The sequence below is a fragment of the Leguminivora glycinivorella genome, chromosome 2 (assembly GCF_023078275.1).
Source record: "Leguminivora glycinivorella isolate SPB_JAAS2020 chromosome 2, LegGlyc_1.1, whole genome shotgun sequence".
Lineage (NCBI taxonomy): Eukaryota > Metazoa > Arthropoda > Insecta > Lepidoptera > Tortricidae > Leguminivora > Leguminivora glycinivorella.
Window position 1 is genome coordinate 20,163,753 of NC_062972.1, and position 12,488 is coordinate 20,176,240.

Consider the following 12,488-nt stretch of genomic DNA (forward strand, 5'->3'; position numbering starts at 1 on the left):
TATTTATTTTCCACGCAATTCATTACAACTCTTTGTATTGCTATGGAAATGCTTAATCTTCGTGAAATCGACCTGGAAACAAAATAAATAAAAATAGTATGTGCCTTGATCTGAAATATTGTGTTCAAATACGACAGTAGATACTGCAACCGCAAGTATCGCTGAGGGATTATGATTACGAAACTACATCACAAATCGATGGTATTGAATTAAAAATAGGACAGGAAAGTCAAATCTGTCATATAATTTCTAATCTACTATCCGCAGGGGCATATTTAACTTACATTAAATATACTGATCATTATGAAACCCCAAGGTTGAGCCCATGGGTAAATTTTATTATTAACTAGCTCTTGCCCGCGGCTTCGCTCGCGTTAGAAAGAGACTAAAGTAGCCTATGTCACTTTCTATCCCTTCAACTATCTCCACTTAAAAAATTACGTCAATTCGTCGCTCCGTTTTACCGTGGAAGACGGACAAACAAACAGACACACACACTTTCCAATTTATAATATTATTAAGTATGGATTGTAACAGTGAAGTATATGATAATATGATACAGGCACCTACCGTGTAGGGACGTGACTCCTGTGTGATATCGACAAGGACTGCTAGGGCAGGACGCCCGTGAGCGCATATGAAAGGAGTTCTGCAGTGCGACAGCGCCTCGATCAATGTAGAACACTCGCGTAAGGGCAGCGCAGTTCCAAACATTATTGCGTACCTGCAAGCCTGAAGTAAATGGTATTTATATGCAACATTTGCCTTTTTGTGTTTTGACAGCTATGGCCACCAGCCACCAAGCCAATGCAGAATGAATCTAATGAGACAATCATTAAAATCTGACTTAAAGAACCATCAATTCTATTACAGCGATTATTATGTAGGTAAAGCAAATCTAAGGTCCATACGTCAGCCAAACTCAACTTGGCAAGGCAGCATACACACAGATACAGCATTCTAGCGATAGCCGAGCGGGCTGGTCATCGAAAGGTATTCCCAAAAAGCAATGTAGATTGTAGCTATTACCTCACTAAAAACTAAATCCATAATTGATTTTGGATATAAAGAAAGACAACCGCCTTGTTCCTTAATTATGCTGATTTCTTCATTGACTAAGCCGTGAACTGCCTTTAAGACCACGTCGACCTGCGAACGAGTTTAAAATAACTTAGCTTAACACGTGTTAGCAAACATTACTCCATAATACATGCCCAAACGTTCAATGTAAGCAAGTAAATACTATTTCAGAGACTGAAAGGAATTTAACTACAGGATAGCTGATACCATCCTTAGCCATAAGTACTAATAAAATAGAACAAGTATTTAGTACGTTTACTTACCTGCCTTGGGTGTTTACCAAGTATGGCCTCAGGTATTGCGTTTACCAGCACTTGATTGTCTGTAGCGATGGACCATTGAAGGCCTAGCAGCTCGAACTTGTCTCGGTAGTTGTGCATAAATAAGATTTCGTCTCTGCTTAGTTTCAATGAGAACCCGTCTACAGTAATGCTTTTCCACCGATCTTGAGATATATAATCTACATGTAACGAAAATTCATACATTTAGATTATTTTATAGCTTTGGCAAATTGTAAACCATAATCACCATAATGATCTACAGGAACACTACTAGGTACTACAGCCATAATCACCATAACGATCTACAGAAACACTATTAGGAATACTACATAAACTACATTGCTGTTAATCAGTGACTTAAGAAATGATGTTTCTTAATATCTCAGCTCTAACTAGTCTATTAACATGCATTGAAAAATACAACACAAAACCATTGATTATTTATAGATGATTCTACCGATTCAATCTTTAATTAGTTCAATTACAGACTTTGAAATTAAAAGTAATCGTATATGTATTTACATGTGTTATTTCAATAGTTCTTTTTATGCTTTATTTTCTTCTTACTAACCTGACATGTTTTGCTCGAGTCTTATTCTTTCGTGCACTGCATGCTGGTCGAATAGAACCAAACAATTATGGGAACGATTAGCATTTCCATTCAAAATTGTAGCAATAAATTTTTTATCAACTTGACCTAGAACCTAAGAAACAATATCGACAGATAGGAATATAAATATTACTTTACATAAATTATTAAAAAATAAATAGAAAAGTTATGAACCTTAGCGTTTTGTAAAGAGTCAGCATTAAATGTGAGACCAGCACTGTCTTTATGCAATTTGACATCTACTTTCTGAATATCTCTTGTATTAGCTTCTTTTAAGTGTTGAATCTTTGGTTCAAAGATTTCTGAATGCATCTGAACATCCCGTGCAAATTTATTATAAACTGTCTGGAAATATAATAATCGAAAATAATTTGATTAATATGGAAATATCTGGGCAACCGAGCTTCGCTCGGTTCTGTTTCGTATCCTTGACATGTGTCGCGATCTAGTTCAAAAATGAATAGTACCTACATCGAGCGAAAGAATTCTCAGCCTTAACAACACAACTACTCCACACGAGATGGCGCGCATTTCGCCACAAAAACTCAAATAGTGTATTTTCTATTCGTTTTAGCCTTGACCTGTGTCGCCATCTAGTGTTTGCAATAAATAGTACTTACATCGACCGAAAGAATTCTGTCTTAACAGTACAACTACTGCACACGAGATGGCGCGCGAAGAAAAACGCATGAAAACTCGAAAATTCGCGTTTTCCGGGACCTAAGGATAAGTTAGACCGATTTTTCACATAACAAATTTCTGCGAAATCGTTAGAGCGGTTTCCGAGATCGTCAGTGTAAATAAATATATATATAAATAAATAAATAAATAAATATACAAGAATTGCTCGTTTAAAAGTATAAGATAAGTACGAGTATATTGTGTAAAATTCCCATGTAAGAATTTCGCCATCCCGTAGGCGTAGTAGAAGTCGAATGTGACGTCTATGGGATGGGTTCAATTATTGTGTGGGCTAGCAATCTGACACCGCAGTATCATAATTTTGTTTTATTTTCCCCTTCCAAGTTAAAGCTTCAGCTTTAGGAAACTCGAGCTTAAGAGTGGCACTGAAGCATGAGCAGTTTCATGAGAGTTTCTGCCTACCCCGTTTGGGAACACAGGCATAAGTTTATTTGTGTTTGTGTGTATATAAATATGTATTGTACTTTCAGTAGAAAAATCCAATCAACTTACTGATTCGAAATAATCCTTATCTATTTCATAGTTACACACATCTTTCATGTTGCAAAGCTGTAATATCGGAGACATCCCTAAAACATTAAACTTACATGAGATGGAGTCATCCATATGGTGTTAACTTGTTAAGTAAAGCGTTAATCAAATACATTGGTCACCTTTGGGAATGTATCGGCGTCTGTTCTTCAAATGAAAGTTATTAGATTCATCGTTAATACCATCAAATTCTGGGGCCATCTTATTATTCATAATAACATTTAAGCAATCATTAACACAGTCATCTCCATGTACAGTGAAATTGCGTTTTAATTCAGTTTCGAATTTGATCAGCTCTCCTGTTGGTTGGATTTCGGTATTGCTTCTAATAACGTCATTGGTAAAATGGAACATAAAAGTATCTTCTAAAATTTCTTCATAATTTTGACTACCGGTAGTGTCTATAACAGCCTCACAAATGCTAGTTGGTTCAATCGATTCGGTAACATGTGTTCCAGTGTTTGCTAACTGAGAATTAGAAATGAATATAACGTTGTGGTCAAATCTTTCATCAGTAGTGGCAGTATCCTTCTTTGTATTGACAATATTGGGAGATTGTTCACTATATGTATGAACATTTGGCATTACATTTGGTGTTACATTTGTTGCATGAAAACTAGCTGTCCCATGTCTTGATAGATTTTGTGTTTGTTTTGTGTCTCGTGCAATGTTATAAGTACTCCCAAAGCCAATATGATCATTATTATTTACAGTTGAAACATGTGATACGTTTACTGCTGATTGATGTGCTTGACATATCTGTGAATCAGTTTTAGTAAAGTGTATAGAATATGATGTTCTGACTTCATCTGTGAGTTCCGGATTGGTTATTTTTTTGTTATGCATTATATTTTTTGTCACTTTATGGTTCTTAGCAGCTTTTTTATTAGTAATCGGCGATGCCATATTATCTAGTGATATTTTGCTAATAAATTGATTCTTCGTACTTTTTTCGGCTAAGTTACATTGCGGTGATTGTATTTGTGTATTTTGTAGATAACGATGGCTTTCATATGTTGGCCCCGGTATATAAGAATATGTTTCAGTAACGTGAAAATTGTTTAAGTTTACCTGCGGCGGAACTATTTTCGCGTGGTTTAAATTGGCTTCAACATTTTTCTGGTTAATGATATTTGTGATAGGGCAAAGAAGATCATTTGACCTCTTAATATCATTAAACAACGTTTTCTCCTTATTTGCCGTCAAGATTTTTTGCGCTAAAGGCACATATTCATGGATTATTATTTCATTTATCTTTTTGCGTACAGAGATGCTTTTGTTATTTTTGATAACATTGCTGTAATGTACTGTTTCAAGGGTAAATATTTTAAATTGTCTTCTTTTCTTAATATTCAGCAAATGGTCAACTCTTTTCGCTAATCGGTTACAGCGTTCTTGTACGTCATCTGTTTCTTTTTTAAATTTGTATAAAACTGTATCTTCACAATTATATATCTTTTCTGGGAAATGGTTTGCTGGGAGCAAAGGATTTTCTTTGTTACGTTTTAGTTGTTGGTTTAATATTTCATTATTTATATTGTCTATTTTGTTCAAGATCTTTTGCTTATCATGTAGTGGGTTTTCGTTCTTACCAAACTTTTGTTGGTACTTTGTAATTTCTATTGTTTTACATCTTTCGCTATTTGAGAATAAGCAGGGTGCTTCATTAACAGCTTCATTATTGGTTCGTAAGTCATTTATTTCGCATATTTTTTCTTGGTCATTAGGATCTTCAAACTTTAATTTGGCTTTGGCCTGTGGATGGCACTTTTTCTTAGCTTTCCGTTTCATTATTTTACCTATAAGTGAAAATTTAATTATTTTAACACGTTGTAAAGCTTTAAATAAATTTATAAACAGTAATAACTTTCTAATGATCCTAGTTACCTTTTACACCATTATGTAAATTAGATCCATTCATTATCTTTCGCTGAGAACCTAATATTTTTTGCATTATTTTCTTAATTTTATTCCTTGTATCCAGTTCATGTGCCTCATTTTTAAGTGTACTGATTGGGTTCTTATTAGTTGATGTAACTTCCATTAAAGTAATATCCCCCATGTAAAATTTGATAAGTTTATCTAACAGATTATTTATGTGAACTAGGTTTTTGAATTCTATAATGTATTGTTTATAATTGGATACAACATCATAATCATGTTTTGGACATTTTATAAATATAAAATAGTCTGGAAGTTTATATTTCGAGATTGGTTTTTCGTGTTCATTGTTGTAAATCTGAAAAATTAATCATGGTTTTTATAAAACTTATAACCGATTTTCAGTATTTTGGTAAGTTTATATTTTGACCGAGTGACTATACATTTTTAAAATAAATGTTATTTCTTAAAATGTTAATAAGTCGTTGTATCAAGTGCGTTAAAGGGATACGCGACTTATGTTCAAAAAATCTAAATTAGGATTGAATTTGGCCAACCCCTTAGCCATACCCACTACCCATCAAGATGATCATTACCTTAGTTTTATGGTTTCTTCTTATATGTGCACCTTTTGTTAGGTTTCCATTGACTATCCTATGCAGATTTGAGTTATCAATAAACCTTCCATTTACACATATCCATTGATAACCCTTTGTTTCTTCTGTATCCATCTGGATAAACCCAGTGACTTTGTACTCATTCTTCTGTACCTGAAATTCTTGCAGATTGCTTGTGCAAATATTCAGAACTGATTCAAAAGTCTGAAGAATATCTCTATTTTTGTGAATTTGAACAACTAGTTCATTAAGAGAGTTATCTCTTAAGCTAATAGAAGTATTACAATGTATCAGAGCAATCTGTTGCAAAAACATTTTGATGTTTTGAACTTCTTGCAATGCTTTTACTGCTTTTTTCTGAATTGTAAGATTGTAAAGGAATCCCTTTATTTCCACCTGTAATAATAAGGCTTAGAATTGATAAACTAAAACAGATTTTATAGGTACATTTACTCACATTACATTAGGTAGGTACCATAATTTACAAGTATGATACACACTTACTGTTGTTCCCACTGAAGGTCTCTCAGTTATGATAGAACATTTTTCTTTACCATTACAAAAATGCTTCATCCAAGTTTCTGCAGTATTTGAACATTTTGAAGTTATTTTAACACTTTCTGAGATTTCTATCAGATTAGCTAGTGTCTGCCCATATTTACCATAAGGAACAGATTCAGATGAAAAAGACTTTTCATATTTACTTGTAGTATATCTTTCTCCCAGTATCTCAAAATCATCTCTTGCAACTCCATGTCCATTATCAACAACTTGTATGTAATTTTCTTTAGCATCAATTCTTATAGCAATGGATGATGCGTTGGCATCAAGTGAATTATATACCTAGATAACATTGGTAATAAATATGCAATAAAACTCAAATAAATAAATGACTGGTGTTAGATTAATTTTAACCCTATTCATTGCATGCTAATCTTTCTAAATATAAGATAACTTTGCTATGAATAAAATATACATACCAATTCTTCCACAGCTGTTTTAAAACTTCTTATCTGAGAAGATGCATGGAACTTGGATTGAAGATCTGAGGGTAGTTTTTTTAAAGCCATTGAAGTTATTTATAAGAATATCATATTGATATACTATGTTCCTCGGTGGGGTTTTTAACACTTTTATACAAATAAAGGGAATATATTCCCTATCATTAAATATTAAATTGTAGTTCTGTTCAACTGTTTTAAAATTCCGTCTGTAATGTCCTGATGAGTATGGTATGCTTGCGACAGAAACAAAATTAAACAATACCGTACACGGGTTAAGAATTAAGGACTCGCAAAAGCAAAGGCACGCGAACTCCTCGTCGAAATTATCTCACCGATGACAATGGTTCAACATCAACTGTCGCTTTGCAGTTTTTTTTACTGCTTGAAATCTAAATGCAAGTTTCTAATCCAAAAACAGCCGTCAGCCGTTAAATTGTCAGGTGGGACTCTATAGTGCTCTATAGATAATCTCGTTTCGATTTGTCCTTGGCCACACTCACAAACTTGACATAGGGCCAATTAGATCCACTCGTTCGCCCTTGTTGTGAATAATGTTCCAGGTTATCGCTACATGTCACTTTTTTGTGCTGAAAATGTGCACAAAAAAGGGAAAATCGATTTACATAACTCATCACAAATGGCCATTCCGTTTCTCAAGTTTAGGCCGAGGAACCGTAAAAACCGTATAATTCCAATAGTAATGCACATCTCTTTCCGTACTTTGCTTGACAGTGTCATCATGACATTGACAATATTGACATGCATGAAATATCGCATGTTGGCACTTGGCAGTGGCCGGTTGAGAGGAATAAGTATTTAGTGATATTTTTTCCCGTAACCTAAAATCACAAAATGGAATTAAACGAAAGGATTTTACATTACTTAGAGAAGAGTGATAAAGTGGACACTCTAAAGTTAGCTAGTGAGTTTGGCGAGGATCATCAGAAAATAGTTGGTGCAGTAAAAAGTTTGGAAGCCTTAGAGATGGTGATTTCGGAGGCAGCTAAGAGTACAAAGTGGGAGCTGACTGAGGAAGGGAAATTAGTTGCTGATAAAGGCAGCCACGAGGCAGTTTTATACAAAAGCGTGCCTGAAAATGGCATATCACAAGCAGAGTTAATGAAGGTATGTATGGAAGGTATTGATAAGTGGTCACCTTTTTTAAACATTGATAAGATTTGATATTTTTATCTTTATATTTTTTCATTACACTTATATTGACCGGGATATAGACCGTGATTACCTTTTTGATTTTTGTCGAGCTCCCGATATTTCGACGCAGTTTCATGCATCATGATCACGGAAAACTGACGAAGGCGGGTGGATGTTAAAGTTGCATAGACAGCGCGCGATCTACCCTCCTTCGCGCGCGTCGGCTGCGTTCACTTTCAGCGTTACCACTGGTTGCATTCACACTCAATTGTCTGTCCAAACACACTACACTCACAGTGTCACTACGTTTGTTCAATTCTGACTTCACCGGTTTTTTACACAAACAAATCACTGGATTCCATACATTAGATAGTTTGAAGCCATCCTCACGATTGAAATTTTTATATTTGTGAATCTCAATGGCTTCTCTTACCAATCTCGGTATGTAGTCTAATGAAAATAACCGTGAATCATTCAAAACTCTTATATATTTTTTGTTTTTGAAATAAAATTTAAAACTATATGTACGTTTTAGAGAGATACAGATGGTTGTGCTCTCCTGAACTCATTTACCAATTTTTGCCACCATCATTCCTTTTTCCATCTGTTTCGTACCATGTTGTTATTTCTTAACATTGTCAAACTGGAAACTTGCTTTAATGAGGTTGTAATTGGAAGTGTTGGTTGCTTTGTATTTATAAGTGGCCTTAGTCTGTTTTCACATTATCCGATCCGATATTGGATGTCGGAAGGATTTCAATGGAAAAAATCCAAGATGGTGCCTATGATGTATGGGATATTGAATGTGAAAACGCACTTACAATGATAATGTTTCTGTTTGACTTTTTATATTCATTCTTTGTACCACCTATTGCATACCTATTGCAATGGTCACATGCAGGTTAGCGGTGAGTATTTCTCTGTTCTCCATCCATCTGTCATATTTGTTTATCATAGACTATGTGAGGTGTGCAATAAAAATAATTGTATTGTATGTTTGTTTTTAATCATAGATATACTAGACTTATATTGACCGGGATATAGACCGTGATTACCTTTTTGACCGTACCGTGATATACTATATTGTCATTGTAATTTTAGTTGCTCTATGGTTTTTACATTATTTTCTTACAGACATCACCAAATGCAAAAGTTGGCTTCAGTAAAGCTATGTCATCAGGCTGGATTGTAATAGATAAATCTGGAGGTGCCCCAATTGTGAAACGTAAAGTTGACTCTATCACAGACATAGTGCAAGACCACCTGAACGAAGTGAAGAAAGGCCTAGACACACTACCTGACAATGTTCGGAATGATTACAAAAAGCGCAAACTGCTCCAAGAGATCACCATTAAAAGCTTCCTGCTCTCCAAAGGCCCACAGTTTGCCACAAGTATTAAAAAGTTAGAAACAGATTTAACTAGTGAAATGCTTTTGACTGGATCTTGGAAGACTTTAGAATTCAAACCTTACAATTTTGATGCCCTTGGTAAGTCTTTCACAAATTATAACCGAAACTTAATACACCCAACTAGAATGCTAATGGTTTCGTCGGCCCCTTGGTGCAAGTGTTAATGTAATTGGTTTACCTAAAAGTGTTCAAGCAGGGCTATCTCAATTGGTATAACTCTAGTGGTCTATGAGCTCAATTATTAGTGTGTCCATGAAGTTCATTATTGTTAAATACGACTTGACACATAATCCTGGCCCCATCTGTTTCACAAACTACTACCATGTCTTTTTTGTTCAATAAACTTCTTTTTCAGGTCAACCGCCAGAATGTGGCCACCTCCATCCCCTCCTCAAAGTGCGTTCAGAGTTCCGCGAAATCTTCCTCGAGATGGGTTTTTCCGAGATGCCGACCAACAAGTACGTAGAGAGTTCGTTCTGGAACTTCGACGCACTGTTCCAGCCGCAGCAGCACCCTGCTCGGGATGCACACGACACCTTCTTCGTGTCTTCACCGGCGACGTGCAATCAGTTCCCTATGGAGTACTTGGAAAAGGTTAAGAAGGTGCACAGTGAGGGAGGCTATGGGTCCCAGGTGGGTTTATTATTATTTACCTACATCAGCTACATCAAATTCTTTTAGTACTAACGATTTAAGAAATCACGCCACACTCTCTTTCACCTTGCAGCTTAAATCGGATATATAAACTTATCATTTAAACTTCACATCAAAAAACTGCATCTGTTTTTACTGTATATGGCCCTTGTTCGTATCTTGTCTTATATCATAATTTACTATTTGTTTGATCAGGGCTACCGTTACGACTGGAAGATAGAGGAGGCACAGAAGAATCTACTGCGAACCCATACTACTGCCGTGAGCGCGCGGATGCTGTACCATCTAGCACAGCAAAAAGAGTTCACACCGCAGAAGTACTTCAGTATTGATAAGGTAAGACAAATTAAAGTATTTGTGCCCAAAAGCTTGCGCAAACCGGTGGAGCGGAGCTTCTATTTATATCTATGTATAATATTGCCTATTTTAATGACATCAAAGGCATACATTTGAAAGATCTAAGATCAACCTCGGAACATTACGGAGGATTCTCTCTATGCCGCGTTGAGGAGCAACTTAGAGTATATCGCGCCGTGCCCCGGTCATCCCCTAGCTTGCATTGGAGTCTCCCTAATGCGCTGGGGTAGGCGGACTAATATGTATATGGTAAATATGTTATCTTTAATCCCATTCTCATCACGATAAGTGGCGAAAGCTTAGCGCAACTCGGCGAACGATTCCTTTTAATAAAGCGTACTATGATGCATAGCACGCCTCGCACGCCTTTCTCGATTTTTTTTACGAATATAAATGTTGTTTCAGGTGTTCCGCAATGAGACTCTGGACGCGACACACTTAGCAGAGTTCCACCAGGTGGAGGGTGTGATCGCAGCGCGCGGGCTTGGACTGGCCGACCTGATCGCCGTGCTCGACGCCTTCTTCCAGCGCCTCGGCTTCAACCGCCTGCAGTTCAAGCCGGCCTACAACCCTTACACAGAGCCTAGCATGGAGATCTTTGCGTTCCATGAGGGTAAGTTATCAGTCTCCATTGTGATCGACTCTAGACCCACTTAGCGGAGTTCCACCAGGTGGACGGCGTGGTTGCGGCGCGCGGCTTGGAGGTGGCCGACACTTGACCTTAATTTTTTAAATCCCGTTGAAGAACTATGTGACATTAATAGAATTATACGTGAAACTTTCAAGCTTTTGTGCCGGAGCTGTACACGATACCTACTAGATAAAATCTGAACAGTTTTCACCTTAAAATACCTAGTGTGCGTGTGGATTGAGTGAACACCTTCCGAAAATAAAAAAAAATATGCTGATCATTTAGTAAAAGTTCTAAAACAATTGTAAAACGAATCTCTGAATTTGTAAAAAGACAAATCAAAAGATACAGTCATTAACATGTGCTCACTCAGTTCTCACAAACTACCAACGAAAACAGTGAATGTATTCATTTAACATATAATATTTATATACTAACATTTAGTAAAAAATATGCCAACCTACCTCTATAAATTTTAGATTACCTAGTGACTTATTTAATTTTTTACAAATAGTTTCTTATGCTCACTCAATCCTCACACTTTTGAAAAGCCGAATTTTGATGAAAAACATGATTTAGACCGCTATTATATGTGTATAGTTTAGTAAAAGTGAAATGGGAATTTGTAAAATACAAATCGAACCACTAACGTGTCAGGTTTTCTAATAATAAATTTTTGTAAGTGCTCACTCAGTCCACACGTTTTGAGAAAGTTAAAAATGTAAATATCTTACGATTTGTAGCACCACAGACACTCGAAAGTACTTCAACATTTAGTAAAAATTTTTACTAAATATCCACCATCTAATATTTTATATTCGTTGTCTGGTTTTAAAGATATTCAGTCAGACATAACTTTTCTCATACAATTGTATCAAGTAGGGTGACCACACTATGTCGGCTCCTGATTTTCCCCGCCTTTCCATTGTCAAATTGAGATTGGGGAGTTTCGTTCAATTTTGATAATTGACTTTTACTAAATGATCAGCATATTTTTTCTTATTTTCGGAAGGTGCTCACTCAATCCACACGCACACAAATACCTATATGAATAACGACAATTCAACGAATACTCATATTTATTTCCAGGTCTCGGCAAATGGATCGAGATAGGCAACTCTGGAGTTTTCCGTCCCGAGATGCTTCTGCCCATGGGATTGCCTGAAGACGTGAACGTGATCGCGTGGGGACTGTCCCTGGAGCGCCCCACCATGATCAAGTACGGGCTCAACAACATCCGCGACCTGGTCGGCCCGCGCGTCGACCTGCAGATGGTCCAGAACAACCCGATATGCAGGCTTGATAAGTGATTTGTTTGATGCATTAAATTATTTAAATTAAAATGTGTATTATGACTACTTACTTTCAATAATATAGTATGTAAAGTCAACCAATGAGGAGGGACACTGACATTTTATCCCGCCAGACGGCGCCTGTGCAAGTGTCTAGGCATGTCACTGGCATTCATATGTGAGAGAGAGAAAAAAACATATCATCTTCTCGCTCTCACGTATGGACTTATAGGGTGGCGCCATCTGTCATAACCTTTGAGTGTGTCGTCTCATTGGAACCCTAGG

The 12,488-nt window shown here is 36.3% G+C and overlaps 1 protein-coding gene across 1 annotated transcript; it reads left to right on the top strand.

Moving 5' to 3' along the window:
* The first annotated feature begins 7,478 nt into the window (after positions 1–7,478).
* On the top strand, positions 7,479–12,258 carry LOC125237146 (phenylalanine--tRNA ligase alpha subunit). Its single transcript, XM_048144125.1, has 6 exons — positions 7,479–7,831; positions 8,993–9,347; positions 9,625–9,902; positions 10,119–10,259; positions 10,686–10,893; positions 12,001–12,258. Exons 1-6 carry the CDS (start codon positions 7,559–7,561, stop codon positions 12,219–12,221), a joined length of 1,476 nt encoding a protein of 491 aa, XP_048000082.1. The 5' UTR covers positions 7,479–7,558; the 3' UTR covers positions 12,222–12,258.
* Positions 12,259–12,488: the final 230 nt, after the last annotated feature.